This window comes from Molossus molossus, unplaced genomic scaffold (genome assembly GCF_014108415.1).
Source record: "Molossus molossus isolate mMolMol1 unplaced genomic scaffold, mMolMol1.p scaffold_m16_p_19, whole genome shotgun sequence".
Lineage (NCBI taxonomy): Eukaryota > Metazoa > Chordata > Mammalia > Chiroptera > Molossidae > Molossus > Molossus molossus.
In genome coordinates this window covers 20,493,433-20,521,377 of record NW_023425354.1, presented here as the reverse complement: position 1 = coordinate 20,521,377, position 27,945 = coordinate 20,493,433, and the positions used below count along the sequence as shown (strand labels likewise).

The window sequence follows — 27,945 nt, the reverse complement described above, 5'->3', positions numbered from 1 at the left end:
CGAAAGGAAAATAAAACTTGTGGCTGGTGTTTGTGCGGGAGGGTCTCGGCAACCCCGAAGCGCCCCCGACGCGGGGAGACCTCGGGGGCCGGCCGAGGAGCGCCAGGGTTTGGGTTTGATCCCGACGTCCTTGACCTACATTTCTGCGCGGTGGCTGGAAAAAGGGCGCAGAGCCGGGCGAGCGTCTGGTGCCATCTCCGGATCCCAGCGGCAGCCGGCGAACTTGAATGGAGAGGCCGAAGTAGCGGGGATGGGGGTCGCCTTCTCCCTTGCCGGACCGAGGACCGGCCGCTGGCTTCCCGCGCCTCCCTCTCCCACGATCCACCCTCTCCTCGCAGCCCATGTGATCCAGGGAAGTCGGGGTGCGCTCCCTCGCGCCCGGCGCCCGCCCGCCCGGAGGCGGGGCCCCCGCGGGCCGCCGGGTTCGCGGACCGCCCCCGTGGGTCCGGCCGCGGGGGGCCGCCCGTGCGCGCGCGGGCAGGCGGGGGCCGCACCGGGGTGCGTGACGTCACCGGCATTGGTTACACGACGTTATAGAACTCCGCCCCACGTGCGCCGGGAGGAGGGGGGAGGAGGAGGAGGAGATGGGGGTGGGGAGGAGGAGGGGGAGAGGTGGGGATGGGCGGGGGGGCGGGGACGGGGGGGTGTGCGAGCAGCAGGGCTGAGCTAAGCCGAGCCCACGTGTGACGGCTCTCGCCGCTGCCCCGGCTCCGCCGCTCGCAGAGAGATTCGGAGGAGCCCGGGCGGGGGGGAGGAGGAGGAGGGGGAGGAGGGAGCGGGAGATCTCAGGGCTCGGAGTCGGCCGCCGCTCCGCTCCGATCGCTGTGGGGCTCGGTTTTTTGGGGGTGGGGGGGCGGGGGGGCTCAGATATGGAGGCAAATGGGAGCCAAGGCACCTCGGGCAGCGCCAACGACTCCCAGCACGACCCCGGGTAAGTTTCCAGCCGCTGCCCACCGCGCCGCCTCGGGCTCGCTCTCCTTGCAGCGGCGGGGACGGCGGTGCGCGGAGCCCGGCATCGCCCGCGCCCCCCCGCCCCTCCCGCGCGCCCCCCCCCGTGGAAGTTACACACCTTTGGATTGCATTTCGCCGTCACCTTCTCCCCCACCCCACCTCCCGGCTCTCGCTGGCTCGCTCCCCCCCGCTTTCCTTTTAGCTTTTGTAAGTTACACGTCAAAATGGCCGATCTGACATCGGTGCTCACTTCTGTTATGTTTTCTCCCTCTAGTAAAATGTTTATCGGTGGACTGAGCTGGCAGACCTCACCAGGTAAGGGAGGGAGGGGGGGACGCCTGGGTCCCCCCCTTCTTGGCTTCTTTATTGCTCTTTGTTATCCCGGTGTAGGAGCCCCCCCCGCCATTGGCTCCCCACTTCTCCTGTGCAAGGTTATTTTTTTAAATAGCAAATCCTTTCCGAGCCCTCTACGCGACCTCTGTCGCCGAATTTACCCCGCGTGTGCAAAAAATGCAAAAACAGAGCAGAATAACAACAGAAAACTACTTTTGGTTTTTGTCCTTGATCAAAATGTGCATTGCTTTTTTCCCCCACACCTTCTCCCCCCCATCTCTCTCTTTCTCTCTCTACAGATAGCCTTAGAGACTATTTTAGCAAATTTGGAGAAATTAGAGAATGTATGGTCATGAGAGATCCCACTACGAAACGCTCCAGGTAAACCATTCCCTTCTGGATTTTGCCTTTATTTTAGAACAAAGTTTAAGTGTTATTTTTGGAGGTGTCTTCGGAAGTAGCTAAGCGGATTTAGAATGGGGCTCAGGCATGTGGCTGGTTTCGAACGTCGCTCTCTTCCACCCCCGCCCCCATAACCTCAGAGGTTATTATAAACTGGGGCTTGAACTCTGTCTGGATACAGAGATACTCATCTCTCCGCTTTCAGTCATTTCCCCGTCGCTTCTTTTTCTCCTGTTTAAAATGACATTCAGCTTCATTCACTTTCCACATAGTTTTTTTTTTTTTTTAAATGTATACTTCTCCCCATTCCCAGCTCCCCAAACTCTTAAGCCCCTCTTAGGAAGCTGGATGCATGTCTTCTAAAGTGCCGGGTTTTCATCGGAATAAAACAAAGCGTTAAGAAAGGGAAGGGGAGGAGGAGGAGAGGAAACTGAGGTGGCGAAAGAGTGGAGACACCAGCTTTTTCCAAGTTACCTCCACCAGCCCTGCCCCCTTCCACTTCCCCCATTAACCTTGATGTATTTTCTCGCGAGGTGGAAGACCGGAGGGCGTTTGGAGGAGGACTGTGGGGGGCGCGGGGGCAACTTTTGCTCTCCATTCTGCAGTAGGGCTCACTCCCTGTTGCTTTCAATGGTGTCACATTTTCTTGTTTGTTTTTCTCCCTCTTTGTCTCATTTCAGAGGCTTCGGTTTCGTCACGTTCGCAGACCCAGCAAGTGTAGATAAAGTATTAGGTCAGCCCCACCATGAGTTAGATTCCAAGACGGTAGGTTGCTTTTCCTTGTTGTTGTTGTTCGTTCCTTTTCAGGACCGATCTGGGCATTGACAGCCCCATTTAAAGGGACAGTGCCTTCTTTTGCTCCTGTGCTGAGAGTACTTTTAAGCAGATCTTGCGAGTTGGCACTAAAGTTTGCTACCATCGCTGGGTTTGGGGGTTTTCTTTTTGGAGCCTGTCTCACAGCAGCTCCAGTTGCTGCTAAGCTAGGCTTGGAGGAGGGGTTGGCTGGGGTAGGGGGCGTATTTTCAGGGCCAAAGACCATGCACAGAAACTCCACCACTGAGCAAAGGCAACTTTTCTTTGTCAGTCCAGCACAGCACGAGTTACCAACTGTGGCTGTGGGAACTGGCTTTCAGAAGGCACAGCCTGCTCCTGGGGCCAGGGGCCAGGGGCCAGGAAGAATCCAGGGGGCGCTAATCCCAGGTCCAGGCAACAGGTTCCTCTTGGGGCACTTTGGATTTGGAATGGGGTTTGAGAAGGAAAGGAGCCGCTCCCAGGGCCAAGCTGGGCATCCAGTGGGTGACTCCAGATGGCGTGAAGTCTAAGGCTGATAAGGCCTTGGGTTTCAAAGTGATTTGTTTTTCCTTTTTCTTTCTCAGATTCTTTATTCCAAGTGTGGCTAATTTTATAGCATTAGGAGGTTTTAAAGCCTGGTGGTGAGGGGTGGGGAAGTCTCTAGGTAGAGGTCAGCAGAGGAAGGGAAGAAAGAGTATCAGTATGTAATAATACATTTAATGGGGATGTGGATGTGGAGTGCTTTATTTAGACCCCTCTGATGGCTTTGTGCTCATCTCCCTTCCCTGTATGTCATCTTGCATTTCCCCAGTTTTTATACATCTGCCAAAGCAGGGCCCTAAGGTGACACTGGGATGCAGTGCTGGGCTACTTGGGACTTCACTGTTGTGGTGAGGTAGTGGGACAAGGCCAGGGATTGGGTTCTAGTCCCAGCTGCCCCTTAGGAACTTGGGGAAGTTGTTCTCTGCCTCAGGCCTCACTTTCCTCTTCTCTAAAGTGAAGAAGTGGAACTGAGGTGGTCTTCCAAGCCCCTTTTGGCTTTAACATTGAATAGAAGGGAGCAAAACAAAACAAAACAAAACAAACCTGGCCACTTGGTGCACCTGCATTGACTGCAAATTTACTCTCTTTCTCTGATCAGAGGTCAGGTGCATGGCCCTCTACTCCCCAAGACAAGACTCCACACACTTTGAGTTGCTTTATTAATTGTCCTGATTTGTCCTAGCCCCCAGCCCAGCCTTTTGGCATTTTTATGTCATCTCATTTCAGGCATCATCATTTGTAAGGTGATAATGGATATTTGATTTTTTTTTTTTTTCTCTTTGACTTTTTGGCTAGACATTTCATAAAGCTAGTAAAATTAGAGGACAAATATTTCAGAGCAAATTTGGCAATGTATTATCCATCTCCTCTCCCCACCCTGGGTAGTAGAAATCATTTTTGGTTTCTACAGTGGCTGGCGGGTCATATCCCTCAGTATCAGGTGCAAAGCCTGCAGTTTTCCTTCCCTAGTTGTTTGTAGACATGTTTTAGTCACTATGATTTAGTATAACATAGCTTTTGACTGTGTTTCAACCGTTCAGTGCAGGAGGCAGAAGCGGTTGGTTTATTGACATGGAAACAGAGGATCTTGTTTACCGTTACCTTAAAAGCTTTGTTTAGGTAATGGCCATTCACATCCAAAATAGTATCCTAGTCTTTTCCTAGAGGATTTGTAGCTACAGTAAGTAGAGCTGTACCTAACTAACTAATGTTTTAATTTTTGGTAGTTTTCCTTTTCGTTCGTTGTTAAAAAATAGTTGACAGGGACGTGCAAAAGGTTGGGATTTGCCATACTTACCTTGACCTGTCCTCTCCCTTAGAGATCTCACCACACCAAAGAACTCTCATTGTGGAACAGCACACTGTTCTCGAGACACACAATACAGGAATTCTGAATTGGCTCTGAGTTTTGTAATTTTAGATCTCTCTATTTTTCAGTGCTCCACTCTTCACTGTTCCCTACTACCTCCAGCTCCTGGCCTCTTCCCTCACACGTCCCTCACCTTTTACCCTACAAACAAGATGACTTATTATTGTAATTGTGTGCCTGTCCGCTAAACAAAACAAAACAAAACAACAGAACGTCTTAACGTTGGGTCAACAGAATGGAAATCCACACCTGTTGTATTTCTCTCGTAGACAGCTCTAGTCAGCGCTGAGTACACCTGTAGATGCGGTAATGTTAATCTTGATGAAAGGATAGTTTCCTAGATCAGAGATTTCTGTCTCTTTTAGTGTTTGAAAAGTAATCTCTCATTTCTCAGGTGATGTTTAAAGGTAGAAAACAAACACGCTGCAGACTTTTGTTAGGCCTTTAAACTACCTTAATAAAAGTGGTAGATCTTTGGAGGTCTTACCCGCTGGGGTCCTAAGGGGTTGTGAAGTTCGCGAACGAGAATTATCGTTCATGCGCCTTTCTCTCTCTGTGCTTCTCCCCAGAGCATTACTCTTTTTTTTTAACCCCATGGCAGAACTGAAATCAAGGTTCAGATTTACATTTTAAAAGGGGAAAATCTTAATATGAGAGCCGAAGCCTATAAATAACTGACTTGTAGCAATATTCCTGCCAGTCTCCCTACTGAATTCACCCAAGACTCCTGACATTTAGAAATCTAATGAAAACCAACAATGGGAATATTTTTTATTCCTTTCCTCCCCATATGTTCTATTCAACAACTTTTCCCCAGCCTGTTAGATTCAAATGCTTCCGTGGGAATTGTTTTGAATTTTAAAGCCAGTCCCTGATTGGGACCCGTGTTCTGTAAGTGGCCTAATGTAGGGTAGAGGACGTGTTCCCGCTGGAACTGGGGTTAGAGGAGGGGGAATACCCTGGTTGTTAACTACATTCTGACTTCTTTTTTCGGTAATTTTTTTTTTAATACCTTCTCCCTTTGATGGCCTTTCTTTTTTAATTTGGGTTTAGGTTGCTCATAGATTTATTTTTTACCTCCCTGTGATTTTTAAAATTCAGGTGCATTTAGTTCATATGTTTTCTTTTATTTCAATTTATTATTATTGTTATTATTTTTAAGAACCAAGTCAAGCTCCAAGTCAGACACTGTTTTTTTTTTGTGTTTTTTTTTTTGAGATATAACTATAGAATCAACTATCTTTGTGATTAATCTTAGGTAACTTTTGCAAAAATGCGTGAATTAATTCAAGCAGAGCATTGCATTGGATGTCTGTGGGGTGTTTTGGGACATTGTTGATTTAAAAAATTTTTGGAATCCCCTTCCCCTCCTGTGTTGTTTAGTTCTCACCGGGGAGAAGAAATACCATCCAGTTCCTACTGCTGGGAGAGTCTTACATTGAATTTTCAGGTTATGATTTTTTTTCAGTGATGATGTTCCCATCTTTTCCCCCAGCCACGCATTCAGATTAGATCGATGCAGGTACCATTTACCGCTCAGGGTCTGCGGAAGAGAGGCCCTGGCCTACACAAGCACACATGACGTCTGGTTCATTAACAGCATCACATATTGAAATACATGGTAGGACGTTTCAGAAAGGCTAGCTCTGTTTATTACATTTTGGGGGAGAAACCAGTAATGTCTGAATCCAAGTTTAAAAAACTTTTTGGGTTGCCCGAGAAGTTACTAAAAGCTGGGTTATAAGCCTGAGAAATGAGTGATTAATAATTAGGTGATTAATCATACATTTTTCTCTCTCCTCCAAGTATTGCAATTGACTCCCACTTTTCCATTTTTTTCCTAGATTGACCCCAAAGTTGCATTTCCTCGTCGAGCGCAACCCAAGGTAAGTGGGAGAACCGGTAATAGGACTGTAGCACCGGAAGGTGGTTGCCAAGGATTGCAGGTTTCCCACAGAGCCCTGGCCCTGCAGCGTTGAAACCTGGCGCACACGGTTCCTCCGGGTGACAGCATGTGTCCGTGAGAGGCCGGCCAGGCGCCGAGATAACCCAGCGTCTGTCCGGCAGCCACCCAGAGGTGGGTTCTGTGTCCGCAGCGAGGGCAGGGACAAGCCTGATCCTTGGGAGGACGAAGCTCCGTGTGGTGCAATATTTATACAACTATTCTATTTGTTTTTCAAGCATTGCCGAGATCCTATCAGGAAAAGTTGGACATTTCCTTGTGACTCATTTTGGAGGGGACTCTTTTGAGGCCTTAGAACTTGGAGTTTCTGGAGAGGAGTAGAGTTGAAGCAGACAGCTTACCCTTCCTTGAAAAGAACTTTGTAGACCCGTAAAGCCCTCAGCTGGACAGAGGAGGCAGTGGGTGTCTCGGTTTCAGGTTGGATGGATACATGGGGGCGCACTTGAAACCCCAGTGCCACCGCTTGGTGCAGGTACTGGTGCCTGGCGGAGAAGTTCTGGAAATGTCTTCCCCTGGCCGCGAGGTACCGCACGGCCTGAGACGGGCCTTCGCTCTTTCAGACGCGTGTCGCTGATGTGGTTTGCACCGAGCGAGCCAGGTGTGGCGATGGGGCCCAGCTGCCCCAGCCTGAGGTGAAATTTGAAGGGCTTATGGCTTACGTGTTCAATTTGCACTTTTTCATTATACTTTTTTCTTTCCTGTGTAACCCTGGGAGAAAGATTTTATCTGCACCTTGCGGCCTCGGCATTCTTTTAAGGAAAGGAGAAAAGGGGAAGATCTGACCGTAGGTCATACAGGGGACGGTGGGTGATGGTTTTAGCAGATCTCGTTGATTTCTTTAAGCTCTGTCTCCCGCAAGTGGGACCTTGTCACCGTGTAAAGGGGGATGGTTCTGCACATTCACGAGGAAAAAGTTGGAATTGCGGATGACATTGTGAGAATTTCAGGTCTGCTTCTGCCATGAATTCCCACCCCTCCTTTCTTCCACGCAATTCTCCCTTTTTTTTTCTTGGGTTCTTTTCTTCCTTTCTTTCTAACAAATCCCTTAAGTAAATAGAGTGAAGGTATTTTGCCCCCCTCATGTTAAACAAATAATAGGAATTAGTGAGCCAGAGAGGTTAGATTATTTCTGAGCTGAGCACAAACTTGGGGGCTGTCTTAACTGTTTAAAGGTTGCTTTCCAAGCTCCGTGTGATCCTTGACATTTCCGAAGGCTTCCAGAGTAAGCAGGATATCCTGGGTTTGGAAGAATTGCTGTTTCTTTCATAAGTATGAATCTTCAGATTTCCAGGTTAGTCATTTGGTCACCCAGAACTAGGATCAGATTACTCTAAGGGGACACTGGAAAAATCCCTGACTTGGTCAAACCACGGGGTTGACCTGTTTTCTCCTTCCACTTGCCGCCTACTCCCCGCCCCCCCTTTTTAAATCAAGAAGGCAGTATTTCATTGTAATACACTGTGGCATTTGATTTTTCAGTGATGCGTTCAACTTGAAAACGAGACAGAATATTTCTTAAACCTGTCAGTGTGTACATGCTCATATCCTCCCCACCCCCACCCTGGAGTCTGGGATGTTTTAGGTGAATTGCCACACTTGTAGGTGTGAATGAACATTGAACCAGCTGGGGGAGGACATCTTTCCATGGGATTCTAGGGATTTCATAACAATACCTTGTTTTTTATGACACACTTTACAAAGGACTTTCTGTCCACCTGCAACATTGAGCAAGCACATTCTCTTCTCTCAGTCTCAGTTTGCCCATCTGTAAAATGGAAGCGATGACAGTAGCTCCCTCAGAAGGTCGTTGTGAAGAATGAAACAGCCTGGCACTGGGTGAGGGCCTTGTAACTCACAACTGCTACCACCACCGTTGTTGGTTTAATCATTCTCATTGTTACGGATGTTTTCAAGCTTGACAGCCTGAGTTACATCCTGGTTGTGCCACGCATTAGCTGTGCGATTTGGGAAACAACTGAACTCCCTGAACCTCAGTTTCCCCATCACTTCGAGTTTTTGTGTGCATTAAATAAACGAGCAGAGGTAAAATACTTAAAAAAAGGCTTGGAGCTGTGTCATACCTGTGTTACCTGCTGGGTTGTTTGTTTTTTTTTTCCCCTTATTAATTTTTAGAGAGAGAGGAAGGGAGAAGGAGAGAGAGAAGAAGGGAGAGGGAGAGAGAGAGGGAGGGAGAGAGAGATAGAAACACCGAAGAGAGAGAACACTGATTGACCGCTGCATGCCCCCCACCAGGGATTGGGCCCACAACTTGGGCATGTGTCTTGACCGGGAATTGAACTGGTGACCTCTTGGTGTGTGGGTCGATGCTCATCCACTGAGCCACACCGGCTGAACTTCCTTGCGGATTTTACTGTTATTTTTAATTAGCCCCTCACACCAATTCTGTGAGAGGGCTAGTAATAATCATAGGAATTGAATGGAAGTTCCAGGCACTGTGTAGGGATAATAGTCTTCACCTCTGCCCTGTGAGGTGGGTAGCGGTATTAATCTCCATTTTATAGATGAAGAAACCAAGGTGCACGTGGGTTGAAAAGTGGTGTAAGGCAACCTGGCTCCCAAGCTGGGAGCTGGGCCCCTTCAGTGTTCTAACCTGGGGGCGGGGTGAGTAGCGGTGTATCACCTGTCTGTTGTGGACGAGATGGTGACACAGAGTGGTCATAGGCTGTGGGGAGCAAAGCATCTCAGGACTTCGAGGTTCCACGGTTGGGTGACCAGCCCAGCCCGATGAGATCATCCCATTGTGTGGCACTGTCTGGTAGCAGCTCTCCATCTGACCCCTCAGGGCATCTGCTCAGATGGCTCTGGAGTTGCTCAACCCCAGGGAGGCAGCTGGGGAATTGGCGAGGGGTGTGGTGGTTGGGACTGGGGCAGGGTGAAGAGAAAGTGCCTTCCTTGTCCACGGTTATTTTCTGATAGAATTTGAGCCCAGCCACAGGGATTGCAGGCTTATATTCGTGTTGGAGGCCAAAACCTGGCTGGCAGGAATAGAGAACTTTAAGTCAAGCCTTATTTATTTCTTGTTTATCTCCCTTCAATAACACTTCTGTGTGTGCGTGTTAAGGTCCCAGGGGCAAGGTGAACTGTGCCCCTCCTCGTCGACCGGGTGAGGAGCTTGTAAATGATATGTCAGCGTGTGTTTCGGTTAAAATTCATTTCAGTGCTTTCTGGCCGCCCCTCCTCGCTAACACTCGCCAGAGAAATATTCCGTGGAGGTGTTAAAACAAGACCAGTGGAAAGAAACTGTAACTTAATATGAAAGAAAATCCCTGGCAGTGAAGAACAGATTTCGTATCAGTACTGTCATAATATTCTTTAATGTATCATATAAATAAAAATCTGTTTTGACCGGAATTCTAACGAGCGACCAAGGGAAGGGCTTTGAATCCTGCAGTTCATTTATTCCCCCTTTGCGATGTAAATGTTCACATCTCAAGTGAAGTGGAATGGGGCTTTATTAACCAGTCGAGGGCGACTCTTTGGAGACCAGTGGTCGTTAATTAGTGGAGTACATTTTGATCAGAAGGAGATGGGTCTGTTCTGTATCTTTCTATTTCTCCTGATGATTATTTCATTTTGTGAAATATGTAAGAGTTTCCCCCTCCATCTTTTTAAAAATTAAAATGGTCATGCTACTCTCAAAAGATGACTTAATTTGAAGCCGTTGGAGAAGCGGAGATGATTGGGATCAATCATGTCACTAAGCCTTCCGTCCCTTTGGGCAGCCGTGTTGGTTGCCTGGCAGAGTTCTGCTCAGGCTCTGTTTCTTGTGGGACAAACAAAGAGACTGCCTGGCATCTTGCAGCAAGAGTGAGTCTGGGCGCCACTCGCCATCTGCCTGCGTCGTCCTTGTGTATCACAAGATTCCCCACTTGCCATTTTGGTCCTTGAGTTTTAGAGGCCAGAACCTTATCTGCTGGTCAGCCTGGACCTATTCCATTGCCTCGTGTCGTAGCCGGTGGCGCTGGGCGAGTTGCCTAAGCCCCTCCAGCCTCAGTTTCTTCTCTTTAAAATGGGGATAGTGTCTTCCTCAACCCGGAGCTGTTTCAGAGGTGAACGCAAGACGCTTCTGCCTGGAACCTGGCTGAAATGTCTGCTGATGTTGTTATTACCGAATTATTTTTGTGGAATAAAAAATTATGATGGGCCCTGGCCGGTTTGGCTCAGCGGTTGGAGCGTCGGCCTGCGGTACAGAGAGACCTGGGTTCAGTTCCCGCTAAGGGCACGTACCTCGGTTGCAGTTTGTCCCCGGCCCTGGTTGGTCGTGCGGGTGGCAGCCAGTTGATGTGTCCCTTTCACATCGATGTTTCTCTCTCTCTCTCTTCCTCTCTCTCCCTCCCTCTCTATCTGAACAAAAAATGGAAAAATGTCCTTGGGTGAGGATAAAAAAAAAAAAATATGATGGTGAAAACGACCTAAGAGAAATCTGAATTGGAATGGAAGCCCCCTGATGTCAGGGGGCTGCTGGTGTTTGGCTGTTGGTGAGCCCAGCCTGCCTTGTTCACAGTGGAGGCTGCTGACACCCAGGGAGGTTATGTTTGTGGCCCAGGTCCCATGGTGAAGTCGGGCACAGTTGAGTTGGAAGCAGGTTCTTCTGTCCCCTGGAGGGGTCTGCTGAGCAGCATCCAGATGGGTGCAGCGCAGCTCGGGTGTTTTACACACGCACCTCCTGTTCCGGGGGAGCGGTTTCTTGGCAGCTTCTCAAGGGCGAGGGGTGAGTTTTCGGCAGCTGGCCTTCCCCTGCTGCTGTGGGTCGGGTCATTCTAGCGTCTTGCCATCTTGGATGATCTGCGGCTGTCATCTCAGCAGCCACAGTTAACAGACCGCCGGTGGGTTTCTGGTTCCCAGCGGGGGGAGGAGGTGGTGTGCCTGTAGCCCCGTCCACACAGCTAGGTCTCTGGGGGGCTAGTGGTTTAGCCTCTTTCTTGTCGGGGAGAGCAGCTCCTTCCTGCATTCCGCCAGCAGCAGGTGTCAGCTCAGGAGGAGGGGCACCTCGTCCTACAAATGTCCTTTCCCTGGATTCTGCCTTTCCTCACATGCTTTTGTTTCAACGTTAAGGTCAGACTTCTGTGTTCTGTGTCAGAGGTTTTTGGCAGACAGGTGAGACTTCTCTGTCCCCCAGGAAGGGAAGAGGAGGAAGGTGCTCTGAGGAACCAGCAGACCATCTTCGGTGTCCCTTGAGGCTGCACCCCCTCTTCCTGTCCTATTTTGTATTTTTAAACCCGAACATTCTTCGGCTGAAGGCACCGAGAAAACACAGGGAGGTGCAGCTCGTCATCTCTGTCCTCTTGTCTGATGATAGGAGCTCGTTTAGTGGCTTTTAATTGCTGACTCTGTGTACCCACTTTGGGGGATTCAGGACACCCTCCATGGCTTCCTGGTGCCCAGTGAACAAAGTCTAAACTTCTTAGCCTGGTAGGGAGTGTCCTTCCAAGTGTGTCCAGGGGGAGGGGCGGGGTCCTCTTCCAGCTTATTTCCCCCCTCTTCCACCTTCTGCTGCCCCCTCTCCGTGTAGCTGTCCCGTGGCTGCCCGTCTGCTCTGCCCTCCTCTCTGCTGTAGAAACACCCTCTCAAAGGCCGGCCCGATCGGTACCTGTCCGCAGAGCTGTCCTCCCTCCCGGACATCAGATTTCCTTCTCTGCATTTCCACAGCACTTTGCCTTTTCTGTTGTGACCCTTTCGACAACCATACGTGAGCAGCAACATGTTAGGCATTGTGCTAGGCACTCACTCACTCATTCATTTGCCGAACGTTCCCGAACACCTACTGTGTGCCAGGCACTGTGTACAGTTCTGGGGACAGCGTGGAGAGGGAGAGAAAACCCCTGCCCTCACGGGGCTTTCACACCTAGCGGGGCAAGTTAGCAGTGAGTGGACGGACAAGCATGTCACACGCCGGTGGTGTGGGAGCCCGAGCAGAGTGCGAGTGATGGCGGGGTGGGCTGGGCCATATGTTTCCAACAGTCCGCTGCCACTTTCACTATTCGGTGATTATTTACCACGTTCTGCCCCGCACCAGGGACTGTGTTAGGCGCTTCGTTGTGAGTTTTACGGTTATGTAGGTTCACGTCTTATTGCCTTCACTGGACATTAAACTCTGAGGGTACAAGCATAATTCACTAATAAAAAAAACCCTTAGCTTTTAGCGCCGCTCTTTTGCACACCTCGGGTCTCCATTTAGATAGAATGAATGCAGAGGGACACAGGAGACACCGTTCTTGTCTTCAGGGGTCTTACCTCCCTGCTAGAGGAGGGGTGCTGCCTCTGTTACAGGAGAGGGGCACTGAGCACGCAGGGGAGGCAGGAGCAGCGTTTGGAGGAAGGAGGAGTGCAGACAGCTTGTTGGAGGTGCTCTCTGCCCCAGATCCTGAAGAACAGGTAGGAAGGAGGAATGGCAGGAATGCGGCTCTCCGACCAGGGGCTAGGAGAGGTCAGGCTGTGCAGCAGTCGCACGGGGGGTGTGCTGCAGAATGCTCTGGGTGAGGCTTGGAGAGCAAGCTGGGGCCAGGCTGTGGAAGGCCTTGAATGCCGGGCAAAGCAGATGGGTGCTGGGGAGCCCGTGGTGTGTGTGCTGGATGATGGGGATGCTCCGCACCACGTTAGGAGCTCACTGGGACCAATATAGAAGCCGGGGTCACAGGACTGTGGCTGATGTAATTTCACGGAGAACTTCTCACCCTGGACTTGTGCCTTCAGCGAAATTCATCCTGCCTTCTCTCTGGCTGTAGACCCTTCTTTGGGAGCGGGGTTCTTGGCAGACACCACCCCTGCTCTTTGGGGTGTGTGGCAGCTACTAAAAGCTCCATCGTTCTTGTTTCGTCTTCCTCTCCACCTCCTGAACAAGGGACCGCGATACAGAAACAGTTCTAAAGTTCGGTGCTCTGTCCTTGTCCAAGCTGTGCTCTTGCCTTACTGTAGGTAGACAGTGAGATGTCACTTCTTGGTGTGGAAATCACAGGTTGTCTACATGACACCTGTGCGTGTGCCCTGTGGCTCAGGGCAGCCTGACCTGTGACTTCATAGGTGGTGTCGCTCGGGGTTCCCTTGGGTTGAGTGGCTGTCTGTGAGGAGCAGAAGGTTTTGGAATCACCACCCCTGCCTTCTGTGTGGTGTGAGAGGTGTGAGCCCCTGTGGTCTTAGGACTGAGCACCCCATGGAACATTGTAGCTTAGAGTGGTTGGTCCAACTGGAACAGGTATTCTGAATACAAGGTGTCCCACTCCACTCTCCCTCTCTTTCAAGGGTAGATAGCCTCAAGCTTCCAGTCTGGAAAATTACTCTCCAGATTGGGTTCCTGGATGCTATACTTATTTATTTTAGTTTTGAGACCTTGAATAATCAGAAAGAAAAATTCTAACTCAAAATAATGGCCGTCGCTTATTCCTCTATATACCTAATCTCTTTTCATTTCACCCCTACAACAGTCTTTTGTTCATATTATCTCCATTTGACAGATCGGTAAACTGAGGTCTCAGGAGCATAAGCAGCTATCTTGGGGCCACAGAACTAGTAAGGCTCAGGTTGGTGTTTGGACCAAAGCCCATGTGAATTCCGTGTCCTGGCTCCCTTAACCGCTGAGCCCCACTGCATCCCACATGACTGGCTGGATTCTAGTTGCGTTTTGCCTGATTGCTGTGAAATGCTCAGGCTGAGGAATAACATTTGTCATTGTCTGGCCAGGAAGCTTCAGGTCAGTTTCTGTTGCCTGTTTTATGAGAACCTGTTTAGCATAGTTAAATGCCACCTATTAGCTATGGAATTCTGGACAAATCACAGTAAAGGTTTTGTGCCTCCATTTCTTCACCTGTTAAGTGGGGTTTTTATTTTCTATTTATTTATTTATTTTTGTTAATCCTCACCCGAGTATATTTTTCCTAGATAGAGTGGAAGGGAGGGAGGGAAACAGAGAGAGAGAGAGAGAGAGAGAGAGAGGAGAAACATTGATGTGAGAGAAACATATCGATTGGTTGCTACTCCAACCAGGCCCAGGGATCGAACTTGCAACCCAAGCACATGCCCTTGACTGGGAATTGAATCCATGACGCTTCTCGGTTGACACTCTAACCGCTGAGCCAAACCGGCCAGGGCTAACATGGGGTTTTTAAACAGTACCTGCAGTATAGAATTGAGAGGATTAAATGAAGGGCCTGGGGTGATATCTGCACGTAGTGGGTCCAGAGGGCACTGCCCAGATGATAGGAGGTCCTTTCCTGGGTTGAGCGGTACTGTTGCCGCTTGCTAGGGGTGATGGCTAGACCAGCATGTGTCAGTGGCTTGGCCTGCTCCTGGGGTCCTGGCTCTCAAAGGGGAGATGGCATGCATCCTTTATCTTGGGGATGTTCAGTGGACATTGGGAATTCATTTCCTTTTCCATATCTGATGCTGTGTTTTTGCAGCCTCTGAGAGCAAAGTCCTGGGGTGCAGCTAGGGGACAGCTAAGACCACTGTGTGAGAGGTCTCCCCGGGAGCCTTCTCTCTCCCAGCCTTGGTCTTTGTCTGCCTGGGGGTAGTTCCACCAATGACCGATCTGAAAGCTTCACATTCATTTATTTGTCACTGGCTGTGACAGGCAAGTTAATGCTAATGGATTCTTTTTTTAGCCTGTTGTCTGGGATGAGGTTCTCCCGAATGTCCTGAAATCTAAGGCATTAGGGGAATGTGTAACTTTTATGGTAGGGGAGGATTTAAAAGATAAATAGGGTTTTGTGTGTAAGGGCCTTAAATTTAGGTTAGGGGTGAGAGCAGGCAAGGGAGCGGCTTTTTTTAAGAAATCCATTCAGAGCTCCAAATTGCTGTTTCTGTTTCAATTATATGACAATTTCAAGGGTTTAGAAAAATCTAATAAAATGGTCTTGATGATGCATTCTGGGGAGAGAGTGCTTTAGAAGATCCAGGAGAATAAATTCCTCAGGGGTCAAGAGAGTCTCGTTCCTGCCACCTCGGGCCTCCTTTCGCCTGGGCTTTTACATTTTTATTGTTTTGAAGGGCAGAAAACAGTGCTGGAATGTATTCAGGGCTTCAGCCGGATCCTCCACTGAAATGAATTATTCTCTTTGGGCAATTGCAAATAGACGGGCGTTGCAAGCACTAGCTCTTTTTTTTATTTTTTAAAGCTGGCACGTTGTAAATGACTTTCAGAGCATGGTTTGTGTGTGTAGTGGATTTTGAATAAAGCACCAAAGAGAAGAAACTGGAGGAGGGGAAGGAGTAGCAGAGAGGCCTAGGAAAGTTTTTCTTTTCTGTCTTTGAGCTGCCTACAGGAACTGAGTGCAGAGAGACCTCGTGTAGCCGGACGCGAAGCTGAGTGACATTAACGGGGTGGCCGCTCTGGTGGGGAGGGAGGACAAGGAGCCCTGGAAGTAGAAGTTCCCATGCCTTGCTCGTGGCCAAGTTTGTTTCCTTCTGCATGTGTACACGGGCGCACGCGTGATTTTGCACGCACAGGCGTGTGTGTTTTTTTTCATGCTCGCACTTTGTTCCTAAGTCTTCTGATGACAGTTTTCACACTGAACCCTGCTCGGTTCACTACAGTATTCTCTGTCGATCCCCACCTACTGAAGAGTTACGTTTTCAATAGGGGGGCATTTTGTTTTGCCTTCCAGGTACTTTGTTTGGAGCCTGGGCGGGTGGCCTGGGAAGCTGAGATCACAGAGCCAGGCACTGTTGGAGCACCGAAGCCGAGAGTGTGAAAAGTCAATATCCTCATCTCTGAAGTGGATTTGGGGGAGGTGGGAAGAGGAAACCTGTTGGTGCTCAGCCTTTCCTTTTTTTAAGGCCCTATCCTGATAACATTTTATAGGGATGGGATAAGTGAAACATTGCAACAAGGGCTTCTTAAATATTTTAGTGCCTTGGAGACTATTCCCTATTTCCGTGTTGCTCTTGTGCAAGAATTTTCGGCTACTCCGGAAAAGCTGTGACATTTTGGGTAGATCACCAGGTCAGGAGGTGAGAAACCCGGGTACTGCTGCTCCACTGGAGAGGACCCCGGGAGGCCAGGCCCCACTTGGAGAAGTGAGGCTGGCAGCTTTCATTTTCCTCGTCGTCGTGGTGTTGGAGTGAGCATTCCGAACAGCAATGGGCAAGTGTTTAAAAACTGCTGTGAGGTCTTAAGAAAACAATGAGATAGGTGGCTAGACATACAGTGTGTGTTTGTTGATGCCTATCTTTTTGGTAAAAATCCTTTTCAACTCAGTTCCCTCAGCGAGATCTCTCAAATATGTCATTTTTGTAGCTCAAGGCAAACAAACAAACAACAATGTTTAAACTTACGCACATAACACTTAACAACCAACCAGTAGTTCACCGTCTGTTCCACCTGGGAAAAAGGGATCGCACGAGGATGCTTGAACCCAGGAAAAAAATTGGGCTGTGGTTCTCCATAAGACGGCTACATGTATATGTTTCCTCTTCTGTTTTCAAAGCAGATAATTGGTTTTAGTAAGAACTTCTGACTTGATTAGGGGGCCCTTAGGAAATTAAAGTGTGTTTGAATTTCACAAGTATAATTTTAATTATACAAATTTTGCGTTTTTCACGAGGGAGCCAGGTTCAGAACTTGTTTTCCTGTACTAATAGGAGTAGCAAAGCTGATTATGGCAGAATGCCTTAGTTCCATTGCGGTGGAAATAAAAATCCACGGATTGGATCATTGTTTCCCCCCCGCAGTACAGGATGTTCAGGTTAACGTCCATATATGCCTCACGTCCTTGTTAAGAGTGTTTTCTTCACTGGATCCACACAACTGTAGAACTGCCTGACATAGTTGGGGCGGGGGGGGACCTTATTATGAATTTTTCTGCTGCACTTGCTGAAAGAATTCAATTAAAGTTCTTTTGAGCACAAGTCCTGCCCGGGTGGCTTGCGCTTGGCACGCTGCCACGTTAGCATGTTGAGCCTGCCGTTATCACCACATCATCCTGTTTGCTCAAAGCCTGCGCGTTCACAGGGTTAGCTCTTCTAGCTGCCCCTCTTCAGCACGACCCCAGTGGATTAGAGCAGCAGGTCCCATGGAGACAGCCGCTGAGCTCTTCCCTAGGCTGTGAAGAGATGATGGAGAGAGGACGATCAGACCCTCTGGGTGTCCCAGGAGAAGGACTGATTGTGTTCATAGGAAATGACCATTTTTCAGGGCATCCAGACGAAACCCCAAGTGTCGGGAAAGTGCTTTGTGGGTTTGAACTCAAGCATCCTCAAACATCTTTCTCCGTGCAGGGGCTTTAAAAGCTGCCTAGAGACCAGTTCTTTGGGCCTTATGGGCTGTCGGCTCAGTTGTTGACAGGAGAGCTTGAATTGAACAATTGTGCGTGATAGAGAAATCCTGACCCCAGCTTGTGAATGAGTTGCTGTCATACAGGTTGGGGCCTGAAAATATGGGGAAAGAAAGCTCCCGCTGCAGTCCGGGTTTCACCCGTCCCCTCGCTCGCACTCAGTCACGGACTTGATCACTTTTCTCGCTCCCGAGGTGGTGCAGCTCAGTGTTGGAGCATGGGCGATCTGAGTGTGACGCCTTGCCCTCCACTTACCAGATGTGTGGCTGTGAGCAAGTTACCTAAAGACTCTGCGCCTTAGTTTTGTCATCCGCCAAATGGAGACAGTAGCGTCTCCTTCACGGGCGTATCGTGAGGGCTGCAGGAGTTGACCTGTAATGTGCGCGGAGGGTGTCTGGTACACAGGAAGCACTGTGGATGTGTGAGTTATAGTAGTGTTAGGAAGAGGGGTGTCCCCTGGCAAGTTTGGCCAAATGTTGACTGTCTGCCTTGCTCGGTCTGGAGAGTTGTTGTCAGTGCTAAAATCTACTCCCTTGCGTCTTTTTTTTACATAAAAGTTTAGTTTATTAATCCTCATGAAAAATCTGCACAGTCACCACAGATAAAGTCACTGAAGAATCTTTACTCTTGTTGTCCAGTCTCCGGCTCACTTTTTGCAGCACCAACACTGGCCTTTGCGGTCCCCTGACTTCTTCCTTCTGTCCTTGCGTCCCTCCCGTTTCCTGGAGGTCTTCTCACAGAGGCTGTGTCTCGCAGGTCTGTGTTTGGGTTCATTTTTCTTTGCGTGATCCAAGGATTCCTAAGCATGCCAAAGCCAGTTGTCTCGCCGCCACCAAAACGGGTTCTGAATCCAGACACAAAGATGACATCTGGTGTAGTCGTATACATTTTGGCTAGTTTTTCCCGAATTTCTGTCTTGGGTACTGTTTCCTTTCCAGGGTGAAGGACATCAATGACCGTTTGTTTCCGCTGAAGTAGTCCGTTGGTCATGAACTTCCTGGTCCGGATAGTAACTGTGTCACTCATGATGGAAGTTGATCTTCAAGCATCCGGGGAGGAAAAGAGAGCCACTGTTTGCCGGCCAATCACATCAACGCGCCTTTTCTTTTCTTTTCTTTTCTTTTCTTTTCTTTTCTTTTCTTTTCTTTTCTTTTCTTTTCTTTTCTTTTCTTTTCTTTTTTAATGTATTGAGAAATACAAAAGAGTATGTATGCACACGTGGATGTGTGCTGTGGGAATGCAGACAGCACGTGGGGTTGCCGTGTGGTTTGCATTCAGACGCATGCGCCCTGACGAATGGAGCATGTGGTTTCATAGGGGCACCGCCGCTGGGCCCAGAGGGGCCTCGTTTGAGTGTCGGTGCTTCCTCTGTGACTTTCGCGAGCTGTTTAAACCTTACTGAGCTTCAGTTCTGCACCTAAAAAGGAGGGGTGGTGGTGGTAATAGAGTTGTGGGTTTGAAATGAGACTCTATAAATGAGGCACCTGGAGTATGGCTGCCACTTAGAACATGCTGTTCTTCCCCCATACCCAGGGTTTCTTTTTTATTTTTATTATTGTTTTGTATCTTGAAAATGAGAAAGAATGTTCTGTGCTTGCTGGAGATGAGGATGCCTGTAGCCGGCTGACAGGTCCTTGGGTGGCGGAGGAGAGGAAAGCAGACTGTGAGAAGGCCATGTTGTCCTCCTGGGTCTACATGCATTGGGGCTGTTTCAGGGGCCTCGTTCCACAAAACCTGCATTTTCAACGGCAGAGAAATACTTTTATTTAGTCAGGATCCTTAGATGGTGCCCACAAGCCTTTGAAGGTGGGTTTGTTCCTTTGACACTTGTTGGTACCAGGAGTTCAGGGCTGGAGGGCTGAAGGTTTGGGAGATGCTTAGAAGGAGGAATAACTCCAAGGAAACGGAAGCTTCCCAGGCTTGGGTGAGGACAGTTGGGTGGGAGGGAGACTGTTGGGATGGGGAAGAGTAAGTGTTGCCTTTTCATAGAACCTTTTACTTGGGGACACGGAGTGTTAGGTTTTGAACTATGAACCCGTGAGCCCCATTGTGTGAGTGGAATAAGTTTGGGAGGGCTCCGGGAAACGCCCAGAGTCTAGCCGTCGGCCTGACCCTCCGATCTACCGCCAGGGCTGGGAAAGCCCCCGATGCCTTGGCACGTCTGCAGTTGTCCAGACCGCGTTCTTTTCCAAGTTGGTCCCTCCACTTCCTGTCCACTGGGTGGAGTTTGCCAGGTGTTGCTGGGAACGAGGTCACGGTGGGGCGTGTGTGAGTGCTCCTGTGTAGAGGATGGAAGGGGTGGCCGGGAGGAGGGAAATAGTAGATTACATTGACTAATTATAGGGAAAAAGCCATATTTGCTGCTCCATTAAGTGATCGCTAGGCTATGAAGCAGTTTATTGTAATTAATGCAGAAACAGCAAATAAGTGTTGTGTTTGGCGTGGAGGGTGTCCAGGCACTTTGAGGTAAAGGGTCTGGGGCTCAGGACTGCGGTGGAATCTTGACCAGTTTTCTGCTGGTTCATGTGGATACATGAGGAGGCCCTCTTGCCCGGTCGCCTTCGGAATCTTCCGTAGGGTTTTCACGTTGTCTCAGGATGAGGAGGAGGAACAGACCCATGCCATCATTGCTATTCCTGCCACAGTCATTTTAATTTCAGCGCGTGAACGTGGCAGGCGACTGCGCCAAGTCCGTCGAGTTACGGGCCGTGTGGAGTTGTGATTGCTTTCCTTGATGACTTCTTGTTCAAATCAGCGGTGCTCTTAATTTTCCAGATGAAGTAAAAAGAAAATTGGCGACTCCCCTCCCGTCCTGTGTCTCTTCCTCCAGGTTTCCTGAGCGTGACTCTGCTTTGGAGGGTTAATATTAATTAGGAGCCAGTTCCGACCTCGGCTGCTTGATGAGGGTGCTTCGACTGTTGTGACAAAAGTGGCTCCTCTCCGCACGCATGCGCGCGTGGAAGTTTCGGGATTGCAAAGCGAAGGAATGAACAGAGAGAAAGAGACGAGGGCCTGACTCCGTTAGAAACGCAGCAGCTTCTCCCAGCTCCTCAGACGGGAGACGACGAGAGAGCAGGGGCGTCTGGGTTTGGAGGGAATTCTCCCCTGTGACCAGCTTGCTGCTGCTGCTCTTTGCCTCAGTTTCCCTCTCTGGAACTGAAGGTTGTTTCTTTGGCTTCCTAAGAGAGGCATGACTCATTTCCTTGGTTTCCAAATTGAGTGACACCTCCAGGCAAGTCCCTTGTGAGTGCAGGTCACAGGGACATGCTTCATTTTGTGCTGAGGCTCAGGGTCCTTTCGTCCAAGCCTGACTCGGTCTCTTGAGGGAGGGTGGCAGACAGGATAAGGACGGAGAGCCAGCGACCTCCATGGTAGTTAGGAGACGGAAGCCCCGGAGAGGAGTTGGCCTGCTCTCTTCTGGGTGGATCATGTTAGGGGTCTTTCTCCGGCCTGTGGGTTGGGTTGTTTCCTTGTAGACAGGGTAGTCGGGGCAGGAGAGAGGATGGCTGACGTGGGTGAGAGTGTTCCAGGCGTAGTGGGAGAGACCCGGCTGGTACTTCTTAGCCCAGTGTTGAGTAGCTGAATGTGAGCCCAGGCCAGTTGCCTCGCAGCTTCATGCCTCGGTTTTCCTCTCTGTAGACTGAAGAAGAACGAGGGGCTAGGTGGTGGGAAGCAGTAATGCTTAGGGTTCAAGAGAATAGGCTTAGAAGGCAGGCAGTCTTAGAGTTTTATGTCCGGCCTTTACCTAGCTGCGTGTCCTCAGGAAGTTCACCTAACTTTGCTAGTCCTCACTGTCCCGACCTGTGAAGTGGGATAACTAATACACTATTTACCTTGCAGGGCCACTGCAAGGAGTACGTGCAGCAGTGGTCTTAGAGTGCTTAGCACAGTGCCTGGGGGTGTCTGGCACTTTATATGTGGGAGCTGCTTTTACTGTTACCAGCTACACAGCGGCCTGACCGAAGGTTCCTGAGTCTATACCAAGGCATGGTGAAGACAGCGCCGCGTCAAGAAAACATTCGTGCTGCACAGACGGACCCTGACTTGGACAGCGCTTTCCACAGAGGGGGACGGGTGGTCAAGGAGGTGAGGCCTGCCCAATGCCTGGTCTGGAGCTGAGATGATGGAGTGCCTCGGAGCGTGATCGGGCAATGTGCACAGCGGGTCTCAGTGCTGCTGAGGGTGTGTCCCTGGCTGTCCGTAGGCCCTCCAGAGCAGAGGGAGGTCTGGGGTGGACCTGTCTGCATTTGAGCTGGAGGCTGTAGCTGCCCTGGCATCAGACAGCTTCCCAGGGATAGGGACTGGGTCTCCTTTTGTGTGACATCTTAGCCACTCCACTGCAGGAGAAGGGAAGTAGGGAGCCGAGGAGGACCAGTCGCCGAGTGATGTGGAGACCCACACTCGTTTTTAGAAACCCATGCTGGGTACTGTCCGAAATGCAAAAGCTTGCGTGACTGAGGCGGGCTGACCAAAGGCCATTGCAGTTTTGCAGTGTCCTGAAGTGTTTGGCAGACAGAGCTCTGGCTTTTGATTGCTTCCTCTCCCACCGTCCTCCCCTCGGGTAGACGGTTTTAAGTCGGCACCAGGCCCCGTTTCTCACGCAGCAGGAATGTCTGAATTAGGGGCAGGCACTTGCCCTCTGGCCACTGCTGATGTGGAGCTATGGGTACCAGCATCATGTGGCCACGTGACTCCCATTGGTGCATCTTAGCTTTTTGGGGGCAGGCTGGATTAGGTATTGGGGGTGGGAAAAGTCCCTGGAGGTATTATTATACTATTACTGTTATTCCCTTAGAGCAGGGGTGGGGAACGTCTGGCCTGGGGGCCGTAGAAGGCCCGCGAACTCAATACCAGCTAACATCACATTCCTCACCAAATTAGCCTGACCAAATATAGCAGGCTAATTTTTAAGTTGATAATTATGTATGGCCCGCGAATGATGTTGTAAATATCCAAATGGCCCTCTGGAGGAAAAGGCTCCCCATCCCTGCCTTAAAGGGAGGGTGAAAGAGGGAGTGTGGAAGAAAGCGTCTTCCGGGAGTGTGCGTGTATGCAGATGAGCCAGCGCGGGCCATGCCTTGGACAGTTTCTTAGGATGCTCTCAGGTCCTGTAGAGACAAAGATGCAGACTTGGCCCTGCCTTCCAGCTGCTCCCAGGCTGGCAGGGAGGCTGGTATTGAACAAGGCAGTGTGCTGGTGTGGGCACAGCGGCCACGCTTGTCTGTACCATGCCCAGTAAGACACAGGAGGGAGTGGGCAGGGCAGGGCTCGAGGAGGAGGCCCTCTATGAGTTTGAATCTTGAGAGGGGAGATCCTCCAAGTCAAAGGAGCTGTGGGAGCGGTTAGGCAGCGGGCTTTTGGGGTATGTGACCAATTGTCCCTTATGGGCTGGAATGTATCATGCAGAAGAGGGTGGGGTGAAGGATAGATTGGCTCACCACACAGATTTCTGGAGCTTTGCTCCTCGGCCACCTAAGCTGGGAGGGGGCAACGCGATGAGGCTGACACAGTTCCTGGGTTTGCATCTGGCTGTGGACGGGCGTTCAACGAACAACTCGGTGTGGGGCCCATTACTGGAGAATAGTTACCATAAATGCTACAAAATTGCGTAGGCTGTTCCAGGGAGCTTGTCGGGAAACCAGGCCTCCCTTAGGGTTTTCAGAAGGCTTCCCGAAGAAGTACATTGAGGCTGAGCTTGAAGGTGCACACAGGTGTGAACTTGGGGTGGAGGATCAGGGCTCATTCTGTGTGCTGGGAGGAGGCAGGTGAGGCCAGGTCCTGTGTTTATCTGCCCTAAGAGGGTTTAAGAAGGGGTGGGAAATGCTCAGTTTTGAGTTCTGAAAAGATCACTCTGGCAGTCTGTGTGGAACGACTTAATAGGAGCCCCAGGCAGAAGATGGTGGCCCGGCTGAGTCCTTGGAGGTGGAGAGCAGTGGATTTGAGGAGGGTTTGCAGTTGGAGCAGCAGCTCTGTGGTTTGGTCAGCTGCGCGGGAGGATGAAAGGGAGAAGCAAGTGGGGCTTGTCCTCGTGGAGAGAGCCCCCAGCCCCCACCCCAGGACGAGCCTGGCTGAGGCCGTTGAAGTTAACCCTTAGTCTGGACATCTGCACACTTTTGGGACGTACCCCTACGGGTAAACTTTTCTGTGAGTGTGTATTTGTATACTTATTTATAAATGACACGTGTACTACTGTGCTAAAACATTATATGACTTATAAGTCATAGACAAATAATTGAGAATAAAAAAGGATGAAGTAAAAGCTAAACGCAAATAAAAGTTCTAGTCTTTTTGCCCCAAATCCTACTTTGGGGACCAGACCTTTAGACCACGGGGAGCCATTAATGAGTTTCGGGGTGGGGGTGGCCTGGTCTGATGGCTGTTAGGGGAAGAACATTCTTCAGGCAGGGGCCTTTGGTTGAGTTCTACTTAGGCCAGGGGTCCATGGGGAGGTGCCCACATGGTCCAGTTACCCTGTGAGGACGAGTGAGCTGGGGGTAGGAGATTGCAGTGTAATGCCCCCCAGAAATGGTCTTGGGCAATATCCCGGGAGGTGTGAGAGGGCTCCCTGGGGCTTGTTGTTAGCTAGTCTGTGTGTGCTCATCCCAGGGGAACACAGGACGAGGCTTATTCCCTGTGGTCCAGAGGGTGCCTGCCCTGTCTATCCAGAGGGCTGAAGGCTGCGATTGTCCCTGAAGGAGCAGGTCTTATGTGGACAGCACTGAAGGAGGAATGTAGATTCTGGCTGCCTGCAGTGCCCCCCCCCAACCACCACCACCACCACGTTCATGGCCACCTGGGCCTCTTTGCCTTTTGTCTGCTTGGTTGATAATAATCCTTCACTACTCAACACCAGAGGCTGAAAATGACACGGAGTGAATTGTTCTTCCTTTGCAATACAAATATTCCTCTGGGTTTCCTCTCCCAGCCCCTCCCAGCAATTTAGTATTGCTGCTCTCACTCCACGGCGGGTTCCGGGTTCTCGGAGGCTGATTCCGGTCCAGCCCGCTCCATGTAGCCCTTCCTTGGAGCAGAACCCAAGCTGGGATCCTGCCTTCCAGAGAGTGCTTTAAAAAGCCGCCTTTGCCAGCCGACTCATCTCAGTGCAGCCGAGCCGGGCAGCCGCCTCTGAGCCGTTTTCACATGTGCAAGGTGAGCAGATCAGAGGTGCGTCCGTTTTGCCTCAGTGAGGCCTTTTGTGTAAGAAGGACCTTCTGCAGTGAAGCAGTCCGGCCCACAGGCCGGCTGACTGACAACTACCAAAGCTGCCCCGTGACACACCTGCTCCGTGGGGTAACTCCCAGGGCCGAGAGCAGACAAACCAGAGCCAAGGCCTGGAGCTGGAGAGACCCGATTGAGACGAGGTGACCTGGACACGTGTCTTCGGTCTGCACGTTCGTAGAGCCAGGTTGCAGCGGCTGACCGAGAACATGAGCATTTACAGTTTGCCCCAGCTTTGACTTCCCTGCCTTTATTTTCTTAGAGATCAAAGCAGGAGACTAGAAGTTGCCACTCCTGGGCTTGGTTTCAGGCTGTGTTGGTGTCCCTTGCTTTGTGACCTTAGGTTTCGTGTCTTTGCTTGGGGTGCCCAGGGTCGGTTTCAAACACAAAGTGGAAGGTGGGTGGCGTTCTCGTAGTCAGGGAGCTCCTAGAAACGCCCAGAAGGGACTTGGTGAGGGAAGCAGCTCCGACAGCCAATCCCCAGTTTTCCAAGGACTGTGGATATGAAGAGTCTGGAAGTTTCTTTTTGTTAGTCTTGCTGCTCCTCTGCGGGGCCAACCTGAAGGCAGTTCGCCCACATAGAGACGGGACAGGCTTGAAGGACTCCTGCCCCCTGCTGCATAATAACTCTGATACTAACACCAGTGCGGCCTCCTGGGCTGTAATTCTTGCCGAGGTGCCGACGAAGGCTGTGTGTGGCTGGCTTGGCTTTCAGGATCGGAGGGTGATGCTTGCTGTCGGATGGGTGTCCGCGGCTCAGAATCGGCAGTTTTATGACAGCATCCCCCCACGCCCGTCCCGCTTCCCCTCCCTCCTCCTGTGTTTTGTAGGCAGGAGGAGGGAGGGGGTGGGTAGAGGGGAAATATTTTAGCTTGTCTTCTGGTTTTGCATCCGTCGCTGTCACAGTAGGTAGATGTTTCTTGAGAATCCTGAAGGTTTTCTAATTGAGTCTTTCACCTCAGCGACAAGGTATTACTCACCTTCTCGAAAGCTGTTCCTTTATGCTCAGTGCAGGAGGGAGAGGGAAGGCTTTCTTTTCAGGAAAGTATGTCTCGGAAGGGGCTCGCCGACCGGGCAGTTGGGTGGCCGCTATTAAAGTTTAATAAGTGCGGAGGCATCTGGGTCCCTCCGAGGAAGGCAGCCCTCTGGCAGACAGGAGTTTGCTTTGAAAACAACGTGTTCACCTCTAACTGCAAACGGCTGTGACGGGAGTTGTATTTAATTTTAAATTGCCCATGTCCAGCAGCCCTCTGCTAGTCTTTAAACAATAAAATGTTTTTCATCTTCCTGCAGCTGTGTTCTCTGTGTGGGGGCTTGCCCTTTTTTGGGGTGAGGGAGCTCGGGCGCCCCTCCCCCTGCCCACTCCCCTTCATTTCCCTTTCAAACTGGCAGGGGTGTCTAGGAAGCACGGCTCCGTCAGGTGTGGAGTCTCCCCCCACAAACCCTCCAAAGTGAGTGGCGGGGAAGTTTATAAGCTAAGGCCGAGGGGGGTCCGTGGGGGGTCCGTGAGCCCTCTGGCTGAAGTGCCTCCTCTGGGCAGAACCCAGAAGTTGGTGTCTGTCCCTGATCCTTTCAAGAACCAGAGTTTTTTTCTCCTGCCCCCATCCCCCACTTCAGGGGGCTTGATCTGTCTGTGGTCATCAGAAGCAGACTTGGGCTCCTGGTCCGTTGTAGATGTGTTTGAGATGGACGCCACGCCTTACGCCACCTAAAGAGCATGTGAGAATATATTTAGACCCAGAAGAAAGGAAGAGAGAAAGAGGAAAGAAATGGTTTCTTCCAGATCCCCAAACCAAAACAAACAAAAAGTCGTGAAACGACAGTGCACGGCATCGCCGACGCCAGAACTCGGCCCAGGCCCCCAGAAAGGACCTGGCTCCAGAGGCAGCCCGTGGGTGAGGGATGTTGGAGGGTGGAGGACACGCACGGCTGCCCTGGAAGCGTGGGCTTGGAGGTGCTTTCCCAGAGTCCCGGGGCCACGCGGGGGCCCGGCTCTGCGGAGGCGGCGGGTCGGTGGGGACGCTTGGGAGCTTTCACCTGGTGCCCAGCAGGACTGTGTTTCCATCCTGGATGCCCCTGGTTAGGAAATATCGATCGCTCTGTATTTGTAAACAATCTGTAAAGGGCCGTGGTGCCAACAAAAATAGCCAGCTTCAGGAGATGAAAGTGTGTGGGGAGGTTCTCGACGGGGAAGCCCGCGGCTCACTGCTCGGATCAGCACGGCCCAAGACTTATTTTTCCTCTCAGTCCAAAAAGGGGCCTGCGGAGTCGAGCAAGGTTCGAGTATTGGTTTCTTTTCATCCTTGTCGAATTTTTTCCCCCTCTTCTTTAATGAAAGTGCCCAGTCTGTCCCCGCTGGCCCTCCACCCCGTGTGGTTGTCCTGGTGACGCCTGGCTTCGGAGGTTCCAAGGTGGCCCTGGTTTCAGCTGTCCTTCAGGCTCCCGTCTGTTTGTGTTCCCCACCCCACGCCCCACGCCCCACGTTTGCAGTTCAGCTGCTGGCCCAGGACTCACTCATGGGTCTCTCCCAACAAAAAGCAGACCTGTGTGCTCTCTGTATGTAAGTGAGGGGCGTGTGTGTGTGGGTTTGTGTTTCTTGACAAGTTTGTTGTCTATTGCTGTGCACCCACAGCTGGCTTTGAAATCTGGAAACTGTTTTTTGAAAAAGCAGCGGGGGGCAGGTCGGAGGAGGTGGGTGGTGTGGTTTGACTATAGGAACACAAAATACTCTGACCCCAATTTTTAAAGAAATCATTTAGTTAAAATGTTGTAAAAGACAGTTACTGAGAAGAACATCTTTAAGTGTGGGGTTCTCATTTATCCTAGTGTAGGGTTTTTTTCACCACAGAGAAGTGTGGGGCTTCATGGTGCCATCTTGCTTCCCACTGGGGGAGGCTGGGCCCCAGTGGCGTCTGGGGGCTGGTGGAGAAGAGGGGTTAAGATGGCTTTCTCCTGGGAGTTGGTAACAATGTATCAAAGCTACTCAGCTGGGCAGTGACATTTCTTGGATTTGCTTTTGCCTCAGCCCTCTTCCTTTTTTAGAAGCCTTGGAGGAGGAAGGGAGGTTTCTGTGCATAGATTAGCCT

The 27,945-nt window shown here is 50.5% G+C and overlaps 1 protein-coding gene across 7 annotated transcripts in view; it reads left to right on the top strand.

Annotated features, from left to right (window-relative positions):
• Positions 1–646: 646 nt before the first annotated feature.
• Positions 647–27,945, top strand: part of MSI2 (musashi RNA binding protein 2) — a 372,281-nt gene continuing 344,982 nt past the window's right edge. For all 7 annotated transcript variants that reach the window (XM_036269141.1, XM_036269142.1, XM_036269138.1 and 4 more), the window contains exons 1-5: positions 647–931; positions 1,226–1,266; positions 1,584–1,665; positions 2,367–2,451; positions 6,235–6,276. In XM_036269141.1, the coding sequence (XP_036125034.1) occupies positions 870–931; positions 1,226–1,266; positions 1,584–1,665; positions 2,367–2,451; positions 6,235–6,276 (312 nt within the window). In that variant the 5' untranslated portion in view covers positions 647–869. The remainder of the gene's footprint in view (positions 932–1,225; positions 1,267–1,583; positions 1,666–2,366; positions 2,452–6,234; positions 6,277–27,945) is intronic.